Consider the following 16886-nt stretch of genomic DNA (forward strand, 5'->3'; position numbering starts at 1 on the left):
ATGATTCTATGATTCTATGATTCTATGATTCTATGATTCTATGATTCTATGATTCTATGATTCTATGATTCTATGATTCTATGATTCTATGATTCTATGATTCTATGATTCTATGATTCCATCTAGTAAGTTCATTTCAGTATGCAGAATACTTTTTAGAATACCATGAAGATTGACATTATTGCAAGGTCACTTTGTAACAAACTCAGTCTAAGAAGTACCTGTAAAGTCTAAAAAATGTTTGTTAAAGACAACCTCATGCCATGCAGCCACTGGATGAGGGGCATGATTTATAAGGACTTCTGATTTATTACTGATTTGGATGACTTTTACTAACATCATCAGCAAGGCCAGAACTTTTGCTCCTTACAATTCCTCAGTCAAATGTGTGCTTAGGCTCTTTGCTATGTTACAGTTGTGCAGTGCTCAGCCAATGATATCCTGATCAAACTATAGGCCATAATGTGTCTTCCAAAATTTCTTGACCTATGGTGCATGTATTTCAACTATGGCCTATGTGGAGTTGCATAACACAGTTCCTCCTATCACTGATTAGCTCTGGGTGAGGCCCAAACCTTCCCACTGCTTCTAAGACTTGGAATATTCTTTAGCATATGTGATGGTAAGACTAGGCTAGACTAGACTAGACTAGACTAGAATATTGCAGTTAGAAGATACTTAGAGTGATAGAATATACTTAGTGTGCACTTGCCTGATTGATTCAGGGCTGACCAAAAATTAAAGCATGTTGTTAAGGGCATTGGTCAAATGCCTTTTAAACATTGACAGGCATGGGATGTCAGCCACCTCTCTAGGAAGCCTGTTCCAGTCCTTGGCCACTCTTTCAGTAAAGAAATGCTCCCTAATGTCCTATCTAAACCTCCTCTGACGCAGCTTCGAAAAACCTCCTGGGTGCAACTTTGAATGCAATAAACTATGGGGATGCAGAGAGAGAGGCTGGGGATACCTAGAGAGTATCCTAGTGTTACCTGGCCAGCTAGTGAGGCTGATTTGAACAGAAATGAACTCTGCATCGTAAGTATTTAATAATTACTTAAAGGGAATTTAAATAGTTAACTGTGTGACCATTTAACACGGCAAGCTAAGGGTTAACTAGATGAGTGTAGGCACATCTTTCTTTCTAGGAAAGATGTTTGGATTTAGGCATTCATTGTCCTCCACAGCTGGAAGAAATTACAGCCAGTGGACTCAAATGAGCTCACACTAAAATACACAGGCCTGTATAGACGAGGGTTTTAGGTCAAAAATTAAGCCTTACAGATCACTTTAGGTCAACTGTTCAAGACCTTCTCTTCAACTCATTTTGATTTCGGAGATCTTTGGGCAGCAGGTCCAGTCAGCCACACCCCCAATTCTCTACTGATTGCTGGTTTTATTGTGCAGTAGTGAAATAGAAGTGCAGATATTAACTTCAGCAGATAACTTTTTCATATAGCTTTTCAAGGCAACTAGCCAAGTCTGTGCCATTAACGGACTGTCTGATTCACTGGCCTATATTTAAAAGAGCATCTCAGGGAACATAAGCTCTAATTTTCATTTTCCCTCCTGCTCTTCCAACATGGATACTAAAGCAATATAAATTTCCCTAGACTCTGTCAGAGTTTTTCCAAAACTGAGTTACATTAGGGCTTGGTTCTCGTCTGTTTTTTAGCCAGTGCAGTTTTCACTTCACTCAGAATTTAGCCCAAGGATGACCAGATTCTGAGATTTTTCACATTCCTTTGAACGTGAAATGTATGGTATCAGCACCAAGGGAGTACCCTTCTTGTGCCAGCTCCTGGCCAGTGCCTAAGGACATACAGCTAATGGTCTGTCTATTCCCCCAACCACTCTGCTTTCTTAATTAGGCTGGGGGAAGAATAGTAAGCTGCTTTAACAACCACTTCTGATTCTCTGTTTGACTCTGACGCCCTTGCTCAGCACGCAGACAAGGATAAAGACACAATTTCCACAGCTTTTTTTGCTGTTGTTCAGCATTGAGGCAGTTCTGTACCTATTACCTTTGAATTCTGTAGAACAAGAGAAGATAACCGCGGCAAATGCTAACCGCCTAGTTCCTCACATTGCCAGGCAGAAGCATTCCTTGCTGTCCACTCTTTTTTTGTCCTGTATAACTTCAGATATTTTCTCGCTATTAATTCTTCCAGTGAAGACTTTTTCTTTTTTTTTTTTATTTAAAAAAAGAGAAAAGTGCAAATATCCAGACAGATCAAAACAAGAAATGCTGGAAGAAACATTAAAAACCAAAACAAAACAAATCTTGTAAATGGCTTTGTTTCTGGGTGGGATTTTTTTGTTTGTTTACATAAAATAAATTAGGTTCCAGATTTCATGACACAATAGAATATGGATAGAGAAGGGAGAATAAAGCAATTTCTTTTTGAATGTAGTTTTATGCTTTAAAGAAGATTAAATGTCATTTATGGGAGCTGAGAATGCAACACAGATTTTGAATATAGGACTTCAAAAAGATTATCATCGGCTGTCTTTTAAAGTAGATTTTCAGTTTTCTTAGCTTTGCAGACCACCAACATGTTTCCCATGGAAATGTAGGTTTTGTATTCTGCTGACCATAGGGCTGATTATTTTGTTAGTCATCTTTCACAGACCTTTCACAGTAATGCAGGGTGTCCCGGGGTAACACTGATAGCATAAATGGTGGTGCAAAAGTATTGCTTTCTTCTGTCCTGTTCTATGGACATGTGCAAAGCAAACATGCATAAAATCAGTCACTGGGAGGCTGTGCAGTTAACGTAAGATAAACGTAAGGTGAAAAAGAAAATGGGGGAAAAATAGGTGAAAACACTTATGAAAACTGCTGTTAAGTGATTAAGGGCCAAATTCCAGCACCCTTATCTTTGACGAGGATCTGTTTGCTCTTTCTCTCATGTGTTCCCATTCTAATGAAGCCCAGGTAGAAAGATGAATTTGATAGCAAGTTTTGCTAATGCTAGGCTGGTTTATACATGTGGATCATGCATTGACAAAGTGAAATGAAGTTGAAGAGTATGATCTGATGCTAGGGTGTCTTGAACTAGGCCCACTGAGGAATATAGTTACTCAGACTGGAGCGGACCCATAGCCCGCCTACTTCTGTTTTCAGCAGAAGAAGGTAACCGGGGGTTCATTGTAGTGAATTCCAAAGTCTGCAGGAGGCGGCTAAACAGTAACCTATCATCAGGGAAGAGCCAAGTGCTCTGAGAAATATGTAGGGCTGTCCCTTACTTAACTCCTGTTTTCCTTTTACATGTGCTATACAGGAAATGAGAGAATTAACAGACTAAGCAGGGCTGAAAATGCAGGTTCTGTCCCCTGCTTGATCATAAGGATCTTATGTGACTTCAGACACATCACTGACTGTGAGACATGGTTAAATCTGTGTAAATATGCTAAAAATATTACCTGGGGTAGACAGTACTCCGAGATCTCACACCATGGCTGTGTGAACATGTGTAGGATGGATGGCTAGGTGATTCGATGTTGCAGTGCTTTCACCCATAGCAGTAGAGTAACACATCCACAATAAGTCAGGATGCTTCTATTATGCTTAGACGGAGGGAACTACTGCAACAGAACACAAAGGTCCTGTGAAACTGCTTGCCTGCAGTAAGAGTGCACGTAGTTAATGCTAGAAATACTTAGATTCAGTCTCAATTTCCTTTGCAGAGAGAACAGGTTTCCAGTTGAGACCAGCTGCAGGACTGCTGTCTGCTCGTGACTTCCTTGCCAGCCTGGCATTTCGCGTCTTCCAGAGCACACAGTACATAAGGCATTTCTCTTCTCCTATGCATTCCCCGGAACCGTAAGTTTGGTGCCCTGGCACAAGCCTGTCCTTCTGAAAGTGTTGTGGATGATTCTCTTGGGAGCAGCTCTGGAGCTTTATCCAGCAGTCCACAGAATTAAACAATTGAAGAAACTGGTAGCTGGAGAGTTAGAAGGGGAAATCATGCATGAGACGTTGTGGGTCTTGCAAAGTTGTCTGGGGAAGAAAAAGACTGGAGAATATCTGGTTTAATCTTTTCATCCTGCCTTTAGTTACCATCTGCTGGGGTTTGATTCCCCGCTGTGAAGTTCTCCCAGTAAGTGCTGGCTAGACAACAGCAATTACATTTCATGAGAAATTACAAGTTTGCACAGATGCTTTTGTTGTATGCTGGGACAAAACAGGGGCTTTCAAAGATGTTGTGACATAGGAGACTAGTGCCCGTGCCATCCCTTGTGTGATAATAGCCAAGGTAGCAGGGGGCAGCTGGCTTGCATGGCAGGAGGGAACGCTCCGTCCTGCTTCCTGCAGAGCCAGGCCAGGTATGGAGGCAACTACTGCAGAGCAGCCTTCAGACTGGCTCCCTTTGGGAGGTTGATCAGCTAAAGTCCTTCGTGGGAAGTTCATGTAGGGCAGGAAAGGAAACCTTTATTAAACACGACAGTTACTTCTTCTCCAGAGACTGCTGCCATGAGTTGCTGGGTCATGTTCCCATGCTGGCTGACAAAGAATTTGCCCAGTTCTCACAGGTAAGAAGCTTGTTCTACTGCCTGTTTTTAACCAACTGCTCTGGATAGCAGGCCAGATATGCCTTGAAGGCAAGATGCAGATCACTATGCTTGAAACACAATTTTAAGACTTGACTGTGCCTGAGTTGCAAGCTCCAGGCTTGGTAGGCTAGCAGTGCCCTGGGAGACGTTTCTTCCAGAGGAGGGGTAGCACTGCTCCCCATCGTGTTAAAGGAAGGGCGGACATTGCTTGTGGGACTTCTCTGTGGGTGGGCTGTGTCAGTCTGCAGAAGGATGCCGGTGGAGTCTCTGCGGTCCGACATATTTGAGTTGCACTGACCAAGCTGTTCCTCTGGCTTTCTGTCCTATACCACATGAACCTAACCAGCAACAGCCATCAAACCCCAAGGCCGGTTCTGTGTCTGGATGTACATTTTTATCTCACATGCTACTTTAATTTTGTCTATCACCATGTCATTCATTAGAGTTGTTTTTCCTTTTACAACTCACCAGATTCTCACCAGTGTTGCTCACACTGGTGGAGAGGCTTCAAAAAGAAAACAGGGCTTCTTTGTACAATAAGGGGATATTTAGTATGAACAGTGAATGTCAGACTCAAGTGAACTTAATGACCTTGTGTAATTAAAGACTTTGGAACTATGAATGTGCCTCAAAACCATAGCAGAGAGAAGAAGTTAACTCATATTCTAAGCTTATCACTCAGTGGCTTCTGTGCAAACTGGCAATAAGCACAGAGGGGTTACATGATGTAGGTCAGAGTATCTTAAAAAGAAAGTCAGTTCACCTAATATAATGTGATTTCCAGTTGTTATGATCAGATTCAGATGAGTAATACTTAAAATATATTAGTAATATATAATGTATTCTGGAAGAAAGCTCTTCAATACCAGAACAAAAGATATATTACAAATAAGAGATTATAGCAATTTCCAAACTTTCAGCTTCCCTCTTTTCTCATCTATAGCACAGACTACACAACATGGGATCACAATAAATGAATTTCAAAATTTCACTTTTTTTTCCCCCCCCCAAAGTATTTTCACAGTTGAAATTAACCCCATGCAAATTCTTTTTTGGTCCACTTAACATGAGATGATGAATGGTGAAAATGCCCTAGTTTTGTTTGTTTGATGCATGTTATGGCTTCCGGGATAGTTAAGGGGAGACAGCTACTGATTCCCATTGTGAGAAGAGTGATTAACAGGGAACACAGATGAAAGTAAACAGAATCCTTCTTGCATGGATCTGACCCAGTCATAAGGGCTGTCAGAAGGACAGTGAAAGACAGAAAGGTAATAGCAAAGATAAACCCCACCTCTTTGTCCTTCCTTCCTTCTCATGCCTCCCTATAAATCTCTGCCAGGGACAGTCCAGCATTAAGCCGAGATAGTTAACTTTACACAGAGAATACTGAGGATTAAACACGCATCTAATGTGGCTCCCAGTGGTATGTAGCTGGGGGCCAGGGAGAGGTAGGCATCCTGGAAGCCATGGAAGGTCATTTTGGGTGACAAAAACAATGAATAGTTCGTGCTATTCATGCTAGAAATGATGTGGTCCCCCCCTTCCCCTCTTTCTCTCCCTTGGGCTGAATAATCACACTAGTGTAACACTGCCTGCTTACTTACTTGCTTTAGGATATTGGACTGGCTTCCCTTGGATCATCTGAAGCAGAGATTGAGAAACTGGCCACAGTGAGTACAGATGGCAGTTTAATATTGGAGGCAAAACCCAAACAATTCTCTGCATATCCCTTACTGTGCAGGGAAAGGCTCTTCTCCAGTGTCTGAGATCAACTACAAAAATGGGAGCATGAGCAAGATTATTCGTTCTCCTTATCCATAGGTTAGGGAGGTGCTGGAGCAGAGGCTGGAGCTCCTCTGGGGGAGCCCAGAAGCCCGTGATTTCACATAAAAGAGTGCTTCTACATTTTGTTTCTTCAAGAATATATGCTGAAGTTGAGTTTCTAAAATTTCAGTCACAGGAGGGTCCCAATTCACTTTCCAGACTTGCGTAATAGGCTGGATACCCAGAATGATTCCTGCATTTTCTCCTACACAAGGTGCAGGGAACCATCAGAATTTAATTTACACTGCATTCATTAATCTCATAAAATAGGTGAGCACTTAAAAGCAATTTGAGAGCAAGTATTATCATTCGGTTCTGAATCACTAGGCTGTACACATTTGCCAAAATAGCTCATGCAGTCCCTTGCTGCCATCTTAATTTGTTCTGAAAGAAGGCTGGAGGCCAGATGATCTTACTTTTTCTGATAATGACATCCATATCCATCCCTAGGTTAGGACTAGGTAAGACTAGCAGTAATTTCAGATTTTGGAGAGCAAAAGGTATCAGTGCTGAATTTTTTGTAGCATCACCTAGGCCCTGGGCTAGTGATGTGAGGGAACTACATGGGAAAAGTCAGTGACATAGATACATTTCCTCTGCAAATTTCTCTCTCTGAATCTGGAGAGGCTAGGGTAAGATTAAGATCTATGCCTTTGCTAGGCTTAAAAGAATTATGAGTACTGGAGAGCTATTTTGCATCATCACCCAGGTCTTGGTGAGATTAGGTGAAGGTCAGGGGTTTACGTAACATTCCTGTGTAAGCACACCTCTCTGACCCTGGACTGGCTAGGACTAGATTAGAGACTGGGTTAAGGTTAGAAGAATGATGGGTCACATGTCTAAAATTTCCATAGCATCATCTACAGTTTGGAGAAGTAGAATAAGGGCTCCTTTTTGAAAGGCCTACCTGCAGTTCAGGATCTGTGAGAATACAATTTTGTAAGTGCTATTCAAGTATTTTGAACAGCAAATGTATTGTGGATTAACATCTCAATCTTCAATTGTTTAAATTAAGAAACCTAATCTAGGTTTATTGTTTAGGTTTCCTTAGCAGAAAGTGAAGATAAAGAAGAACCTGTAATATATTTGCTATCCTGGCATAGATGTCTAAAATTCTTTTTTCTCTCTGGAAATCCCTGTTATTCTCTGTTCATTATGAAGAGAATAGATGATACAACACCACCTAAGTCAACTAAAAGTTTATTTAAAAATACCAACTTTGCTTGTTGTTAAAACAAACTGTGTTTGTAAAACAAACTGTGAAATGCCATTATTTCATTTAGTCACTGGACTTGTGCAAGCAGGTGGATCCATGCACAAAAAATGGGAAGCTGCAAGTGTTTCTCATCCAGAGAGTGCCACTAGTACCGTGTCTTGTACCCCATTAAAACAGAGAGACCTAAAAGAACCTTCCTGACTAAGAGCCAAATACAGGATATCTAAGGAAATACTTTGAAGAATTCCTCCTCCTCCCATGTCTGATTCTCCAGTCAAAAAGACCTTTGAAAAAAAGAGATACTTGAAAGACTTTTCACTGTGAAATACTAAGAATCAAGATTATTAGCGCAATAAAAATGCAGAATTATTAGCTGAACTGTAGAGAAAGCAGCTCAAGATCCTGCAGAAAGAAAGATCCTGGGACAGTTACTTTAGTGGTAAATTTGCTGGCTAAACCAAAGTCATTAAAATTATAAGGCATGAAAAAGGTTGGGAGAAAAAAAAAATAAATTATGTGGTGGAATAGACAAAACAACATAGAGCTTCACATTATTCTTAAACTGCCTACAGTTCCTTGAGAAGGATGCTGAGAATGCAGTGCTTATGGCTAATCTGAAGAGAGTGTCCAACCCTGTGCATGAGGCAGCAGAGAGTTATGTGTCCCTAAAGGAACCTTGAAGAGTTGTAACACATAGCCATATTCTTGAAATGCTTCAGGTTTTCCATGGTTTTCTTTCACACAACACCTCTCCAACTGCTCAGCGGTCAGGCTGTGTCCAAAATTGGTCTTCCACTGTCCGTTTCCTTAGATGCTATGATAAAGAAAGGGCTAACAGGTTGGCAGAGCCACAAGTTGCTTTTACCCCTCGAACCCTACTGTCCAGTGGGTAGTGGAAGTACAGCCCTAAGCATACTTTATTGCAAGAATAGCTCAGATAGATGTATCTTTATTTTCTACTGGAGCATGCTAAAGATGCAACTGGCATAATCTTAAATGGTGCATTGCTGCCAAGGGATAAGTAATTCTCCAGTTCTTCTGAATGCTACACACAAAGGAGGATGAAACTGTCCTTTTAAGAATCTTTCCTGGGATTTTGAACTCTCTAGGGGGATGTCTATCTGTCCTTCTGGAGATTATGGGTTGAAATGTGTCAGAAAATTGAAGGAAATGGAAGAAAAAGTGAGTAACTTTAAAATTAACTGCCTGTTAAGACTGTTTTTCACAAGTTGTTCTTACTACCAGCTTTATTGGTTCACTGTGGAGTTTGGTCTCTGCAAGCAAAATGGATCGATCAAAGCTTATGGAGCAGGGCTGCTTTCATCTTATGGGGAGCTCATGGTATGTGTTAAATGTATGATATCAAAAGATTTCTGTATTCTAGTTTTCTGAAGTCTCTAGTAAAAACGTAATATTGCTTCCTTACATAAAACAATATTATTTAAATCACTGATTATTCTTTTCAGAGAAATTAATTCTCTCCTCCCAGATGCTACTGAGTAGGGGAAAAAATACTGTAGGATGGTACCTGTTTTCCATTTAAGGAGATGACATGCAGTGTAAGCAATCATCCTATAAATTGTTAGATTTGCTTCTTATTGCTCTTGGCCAGTACTAATACAGTTGACTTTAACATAAACCTCATGTACCTTTCTGAATTATTCACTAGAGGGCAATATTTTGCCTATTATGAACTCTGGCTGCTTTGTCCATGCCACTGAGGTTCACACATTTAGGAATCAGAACAGCACTGACTGACTGGATCAAACGAAGTGCATAGAAGCTGTAAATAGCATGGACACTGACAAAAAGGAACTACTCCTGTATTTTATATTCCTAGATACGTTTCAAAACTAATCCTAGCTGAAATTTTATATAGATTAAAATCTGTGTACACAGTTTGATACTGCCCTGCCTGGGCAGATTAACTATGGAACGAGGGACTCTCCACCTTTACAGAAAGTTTATGGTTTACTCTGCTTTAGACAAACAGCTAATAGGGGAGATAATTTCTTCACAGTTTCGCAGGACGCTGAAGCAGGTGATGAGTTTCAAAGTTCAAAAGCCCTAAACTCCTATCAGTAGATCTCTATTGCTTCAGGTTGTGCAGCCAAAGGAAAATAAAAAGCTCTCTTTTCAAGCATTTTTTTCAACCAGAAGTCATTCCTCTCATAGGAAATATATTTTAAGCTTAGCACATACACACAATTTAACAGCAACCTAACAGCCAGGTACATGATACATTCACGTGGAACCATGGTGGATTAGCACAGCTTAGACTGCCATAGCTGAAGATAGTTGGACTGTCATGACAATAAACATAATACAAAACTCTCCTAACAGTATATAAGTCAGCCAGCTTCTCAGACAGTTGTCCAAAGGAAGAAACAACACATTAACATATCCAAAGGCATTTAGAAGAGGATTCCCAACAGAGGGGCAGTTGGGAGTTAACATATAGAAGGGGTAAGCCTCTCAAACATTAACCTTCATTTTACCACCTTCCAAGTTTAGCTTTCTTGAAAAGCTGAGAAATCTGCATGCTCATTAGCCTTCTAGAGAAATAAACGTGTCTTCCTTTCTTGTCTCATGCCTGTCTGCTCATGAATGAGAGCAGAAGCATGCCAGTGCTATCACAGGACTCATCTGTAGAGCAGTGAAATGTATTGTTTTGAAACAGCAGATCAATGAGCTCCCCTACAAATTAGGCTCCAGTGCAATGAATTTGGTTTGCATGTCTGTCTGTTCTAGGGTAAGGCTGTGGCTATGTTTTTTTCTGAGAATCCTTCAGTACTTGCTGTATTCACAGCCAAAAAAATGGAAACCTTAGGCTTGTTCTATTTACTGGGTGAAATCAAAAAGGTGCAATATCGAAGCATAGTTCCAAGGCAACATTTATTCTACTCTGCATGCCTGAATACTTTATACTTCTAATTCAAATGCATTCACATGTTAAACAGGATGCTAAAGGACAGAATTAATCACATCTCTAATAGTTATGTAGCTTTCACAGCAATAGGCATCACAGAATCTGTAGCTTTCATAGCAATGTACATCACAGAATCTATCTTCACGATGTTATCTCTTTTTCTGTTTGACACAGATGAAGGTAAAAATCACATCAGAAATGCTCATTTTGGTGATGGGAGTTGAGTGTACCAGACTTGTGCCCTCTATCCTGTCTTTCTACCCTTTTCCTCACCAGACACCAACAAGCTCTTCTGCTTTTGATTAAACTAGTAGACAAGAACTACTTGTTCACAAAATTGTGTGATGTAACAAAAAAAGTGTAACTGCATCTCAAACTCCCTGTCTCTAAGGTTGACAATGGAGGTAGAAACTGTCCTTGAGTTGGAAAAAGTCAGATTCTTGTAATTAGTTTTATCACCAGTAGTGGTTGGGTAATGTTTCTGGATAAACTTTTGATACAGCTGGGTCTATCTAGGTCTTAATCCCTCATATTACTGAAATTACATGCAGAAGTGATAGCATTTATATTCAATAAGTTATGAAGAAAGATTACTCCCATTTCTAGTGTGCCCATTCTACATATAACACTTAAGATAATCTGAAGATGGGCAATTTACTATTGCAGCAACACATCATCAGTAGGGTAAAACTAACCTGTCTCACGACAGTCTAACCCCAGCTCAAGTTCTTTATTAGTGGGTGAACAATCCAACGCTCGGTGAATTCTACTTCACAATGATAGGAAGAGCCGACATTGAAGGATCAAAAAGCAACGTCACTATGAACGCTTGGCCACCACTTTGTGCCTTGTACAATCCCTATGTGAGCTCTGCAAGTGCATCACTGTGTGACTTTTGGGACAGCACCGTAGTGGATTCCGTGCACTTTACCTTGAGCATCCAAAACTTCTTGCACACAGATTAATTATATCCATAGCCTTAAGTGTTGAAGTTTCCTTTTATGGCTCACTGATTCATCTCGTAGATTCTTATTTGGAACAAAACTGAAATACAGAAACGTTTCCATTTAATCATTCTAGTCTGCATAAGCATCTGATTCTAATTTCAGTATAGACAGTGGCAGTGTGAATAAAGTGCTGAGGTCCTACACCTAAACACCTGCTAGCAACTTGGTAGTGTACACCAACTCTTTCTTTTACAGCTGAAGAAAGAAAATATGTGCAGTGTAGTGTCTTTTTCATAGAAGGGATATCTTTAGAAATACAACAGTGGCTAGATAGTTTTGTCAGAGAAAGTGAAGACTGGAAGACATTGAGGCTCATGATAGCCTTTGGGTTTCTTGCAAAGCTCATTTTGCAGTCTCAAACTGGGTCTTGAGAAAGCTCTAGATAAGTTTTGATACTGATTGAGAGAAAACAATTCTGCACCCTGATAACTATCTGCCAGCCTTCTCAGTATGCGCCCAGACATAGACATATGCCTAGAGGCCCCAGACTAGATTCCATATAATTTAGCTGATTGTCGTATTTGTCATAGGCAGACTCACTGCAGCCCATGTGACTGAGGAGACACACTGCAGCAAAGGAGGACACACCTGTCCAAAGGAGGAGTCTCCTCATTAGTGAAAGCTTCTGCACCAGGAATACCAGGTCACTGAGGAGGCAATAAGTGCATGAGTTACTAAAGCTAGGAGGTTGGCTTGGCTACAAGAAGATAACATCTAACCAGCTGGAGAGGGCAAGCAGCAATATGTTTGGCTGCTGTTATGTGAGAACTTACCATCAGGATGGAGCCTGGGAACATCTCTGAACTGCAGCCTGGACTGACCATCTGTGGGTGTGTGACTGTAACCCAGGAAACCACATCCTGATTATGAAATCTTCAAAATGTTTTCCTCTTCTCCACAGCACTCAGTCTGGCTAGTTTGAACTGAGCTTCAGGTAGTTATTTTCTGTGGATGAGCAGATCTTGCCCAACTCAGGGCATAACTGGGGAGAAAGGAAGAGGAAGAAGTACACATCCTTTCCATGAGACTTGCACTTGAATCCATGTTATCTAAGAAATCATTTACTGACAGAAGATAGGTATTGGAAGGAACAGGATAGCTATACCCAAGTCTAAATTGAACAGTTGTAATGGGTCTGACTGCTGGCCAACCTTGCCTCCTCTGAACTGTAAGAATTCCTCCCCAACAGCTCTCAGTATTGCACTGTTTATTTCACTATATTCTGTCAGCTGTTCTACATTATCCAAAATGCTTCTCCTGTTAACACTCAGCTGGACTCCATCCTACATACTGTAAAATCTTATGGCTCATACCACACTTCTGGCAGCACTCAGTGCTACATATGCTTTTCTTGCAGCACAACAAGTACTTGTAGAGGCCTTTAAGGCCATCGGGTTTCAAGCTGAACTTCCACTGAAATCAATGGAATTTCGGTTCTGCTTCAACACTGACAGCATAGCGGGACTCCTGTCAGGTTTTGAGTTTCTGAAATCTTTTTCCATCAGTCCCCAGAGTTTCTAAGATTATAAGAGCAGCCTCATGTTTGTGTATACCATCCATCTTAGATTGTATGCGTGCTCTCCAAGGTTTATTCTTCAACTGCACACTGCAAATGAAGAACAGGAAAAACACCATCTTTGAGCACTTTACATTCTTGCTCTTTTCTTCTCCTTCTTTTTTTTTTTTAAAAAAAAAAGCCTTGTATTAATTTCTGCACCAGTTCTGCAGCAAATTGGCCTACTGATTAAGGCAGGTCTCCAGTGACGGAGAGTTCAGGCTCAGTTCAGTGAAATATCTAAAATTGTGCTTAAGGGTACTGTCCACATATTTCCAGTCACCAGACTGAGCTGAGAGTCTTGTGTAGTGTCGCCCACTCTTAGCAGTTATTTACAAGTACCATGGGAGCTACATTTGGATCATACATAGTGAAGGGAGCCTTCTGAAGACCAGGGAAGAAAAGAGAAAGACAAACAGACAGATCTCAAAGAAGGGGTGGCTACTAAATTTCTGTCCCTAGGTGGATAAGGCCCACTGTCTGGACTGAATGTGAAAGGAAAAGTCTCAACATTGGCTAGGATGAGCTACCTTTTTTCGTTTTTTTATGTACCCAGAACACTTCACCATAGTGGCCGTGGCACTCACCAGTCTGGCCAACTGGAGGCCAAAATAGCTTTTAGGCGCATTTACGGTACAGTTCAAATGTCACTGGAGCTGAGCTAGCTTTAAACTACCTCACTTGGTTTTCAGGGGCAGACAAAGAGGGTGTAAACAAATAAGAGAGCCTATGGACTGCAGTGTGGACATAAGTGACTTCCATAATCCTCCTGTCTGCCTGAGGAGACAACTGGAGAACATATAGAAGAACTTCTGTGGGCCCAAAATATAATCACACGCACACAGAGCATAGTGCATATTTATATCCTGGGTTTCAGGGAAGATTTTAGGCTGCTTAACTGGCATGGGAGCTATGCAGAAAATACCAGGAGCGTTCTGTCTGTTTTTCAGTGCAGCAGGAGATGTGAGATTTGTGACATGGGCTGGAGACTTTGAAATAGCACTGCACAGGACTGTGAATCTTCTATGATACTAGTTGAAAAAAAGCAGCATGGTATTATTCTTTCTTCTAGATATTCAGATTCTGAGGGGGTAGCAGAGACTTTCCTCTTCCTGTCTGAGAACTCGGCTATGGTCCCCAGTCATACATCACCGTAATGCAGGAAATAGATTTTTTTTTATCCTTTTTTTTAAAAAAAAGATTATTTACTTTATTAACAGCTAATTACAAAATGCAGCTTCCACCTGCAAAAGAGTTGATATTGCCTTTAACCACTCCTCAAAGAGCATTTCACAGCTCAGTATTTCAAAACTCTTGCTATGTTCATTGGCCTGCTCTAACCTGTGTTGTTCCTCTTACAAAGTACGCTTTATCAAACAAGCCAGAGTACAAGCCTTTTGATCCGGAAGTGACTGTGGTTTACCCCTATCAGGATCAAGCCTTTCAGCCTGTCTATTTCATAGCAGAGAATTTAGAAGATGCCAAGGCCAAGCTTCAGTAAGTAAAGTGTTTGTGGCTATTTCATTGTGGGCAGACACGCAGGCTTGAATCCTGATTTCAAATGTATATTCCAGTACTGTAATAACCATGTCAAGGTATCTCATTGTGTACTTCATCTGTACAGTGGCTCTTTTACAAAAAAGTTAAACATGAGATTATTTATCTCTGAAAAGCTTAATGGAAAATCATAGCTATGTATTGTCATACCCTGGTCCACACTTCATCTTAGCAATGCCTCATTTTAGCATCTTCTGAAGTAAATTCTGTAACGGAATAGTGAGAGTGCAATCCCACAGTTGAGATGCCCATGTGCTAACCCATGCACACAGGAGGTTGTGAAGAATTCATTTACCCAAGGTCATACAAAAATTTTATAGTAGAATCAGGAATTAACATGAATCAGCAAGGGGTTTAAAAACAAGATTGCCTTTCTCCTCTGACTGTATCTGCACAAGAATGCAGAATCAGCATTCACAGTCAATCGACTTTCTACAAAGAAGCTGACTGTAGCCTAAATAACATTATTTCAAATTAGTCTGACTTGTTTCTAAATGTATTTCTTTTACTCTATTATGTTATGTTGTAAAGATTTTTTTTTTTTTTAGAGTAAGCGGGGTTTAAATTTTGGCCTTCGTTTCCAACAGTTAGAACAAGATGACCAATTCTGACTGGAGGCAGGAGGCTGGTTGAGGAAGTACTGGGGAGCATGTAGAAGCTGAAATGAGGAATTTATTAGAGGAAGAGAACACAGGCCAGACTTCTTCCCTACTTCCCCAACCTCTTTCCCAGAAGCACTGTCTGCTAGGATTATAGCAATGGCAAATTAGGCCCCTATCTTAAAACTGAAGCTTCACATTAAACTATGTGTGTGAAAATGTGGCTGTGAACCCAGTGGCAGAAGAGAGAGGGCTTTCAAGAGAATTTGACTCAGGTAAACATGAAAAGAACTTACAAGGACAAGGAATACACCATTCTCAGACTTAAAGTTTTTCATACATTTTTTCAGGACAGTTGCACAGCCAAAGCTACTCAAAATAACCAAAGGCACAAGAATCTGTCAGAATGGAAAACATAAGGCAACATCAGTACAGGGGGTTTCTACCAGCATGTGCTTGATGGAAACTTTGTCGAAAATGGCAAGCAATCATGTTTTTTCTTTTAATAGAGACAGTAAAATAGACCAGGATGCCTAGTATCAACAGGTTTTTAGAATTTTATGCAGGAAGAGCTACTCCAGGTTATTTCTTGGAAGTGAAGGCGACAGACATGCTGTGTTCCTGCATTCCTCAGCTTGTGGTTGTAATAACTCTGAACTGTGTTAAAGTAGAGCTATAAGAGCACAGACGGGCCTGAGCCAGCCACACTGAAAAGCAGGCACTGCAGATCTTTCGGGCTGCAAGTAGTTCAGCTGTGGGGAGGATATACTGCACCAGACAATGTTAAGGAGTAGCAGTGAGACAGTGTCACAGCATCCTCTGCTCCCTGATAAGTCCAAGCCTACATACTGAGAAATTAGGTTCTGCAGGTTTTACACTTGGGGAAATGGCTTCTGAACTAGAAGTTCTTTCTTCTTCCACCACAGAAACTACACGATGAAGATCAAGAAGCCTTTTTCTCTGCACTATGACCCATTCACGAGCAGCGTAGAGGTTATGAACACATCTCACAAAGTCAAGAGGGCACTCTGTCAAACAAAAGAGGAACTGAAAAACCTCTGCTTGGCCCTTGAAAACCCCTCTTAAAACTACAGGAGTACACCTCACCTGGGACCAAGATATTTGTAGATGGTTCCAGCACTTGAAGATTTAGTAATCAAATTATAGTTACATGTGCAAATCTTTAACTCACCAAACAGCTCTGTCAAGCTAATCTTTTCACCGTGATTTAGGCTGCTGACTTAGCCACATTAATGAGTTCCTGTCATGTATGTTTCAAGGACAAACAAGACCAAATTGCTCAATAATATTAGCTACAGATGTCTGCAGTGTATTTATCTGTTGTTGTTGGATTCCTATATGTTTTTTTATTCACCTGTTACCTTTGCAAGTTATCTATCACAAAACAGCATAGTAACTCTTCAGCCACACAGTTTTTTACTTGCTGCTTAAATGACATGATCACAGTCTTTTAGGTTGGCTAGCTGCCTAGTTAGCAGTCTCACAGCTAGCTCATTTCTGCTAGCAATTACTGTCAGCTATTGTGCTCACAAACTATGAATGGTTCCCTTACAATGTGCAAATGCTAAAGTTTGTCAGAGGGACTATTTATTTTTAAGATGCTCATTCAGTAGCCTTCAAA

General features: G+C 40.7%; 1 protein-coding gene across 1 annotated transcript in view; it reads left to right on the plus strand.

Annotated features, from left to right (window-relative positions):
• Positions 1-16330, plus strand: part of LOC104277176 (tyrosine 3-monooxygenase-like) — a 29194-nt gene extending 12864 nt beyond the window's left edge. Inside the window, exons 7-12 of the mRNA XM_009873740.1 lie at positions 3688-3823; positions 4464-4533; positions 6171-6227; positions 8843-8938; positions 14452-14585; positions 16171-16330. Coding sequence (XP_009872042.1) covers positions 3688-3823; positions 4464-4533; positions 6171-6227; positions 8843-8938; positions 14452-14585; positions 16171-16330 — 653 coding nt within the window. The remainder of the gene's footprint in view (positions 1-3687; positions 3824-4463; positions 4534-6170; positions 6228-8842; positions 8939-14451; positions 14586-16170) is intronic.
• The last annotated feature ends 556 nt before the right edge of the window (positions 16331-16886 follow it).

This window comes from Apaloderma vittatum, unplaced genomic scaffold, assembly GCF_000703405.1.
Source record: "Apaloderma vittatum isolate BGI_N311 unplaced genomic scaffold, ASM70340v1 scaffold1447, whole genome shotgun sequence".
NCBI lineage: Eukaryota > Metazoa > Chordata > Aves > Trogoniformes > Trogonidae > Apaloderma > Apaloderma vittatum.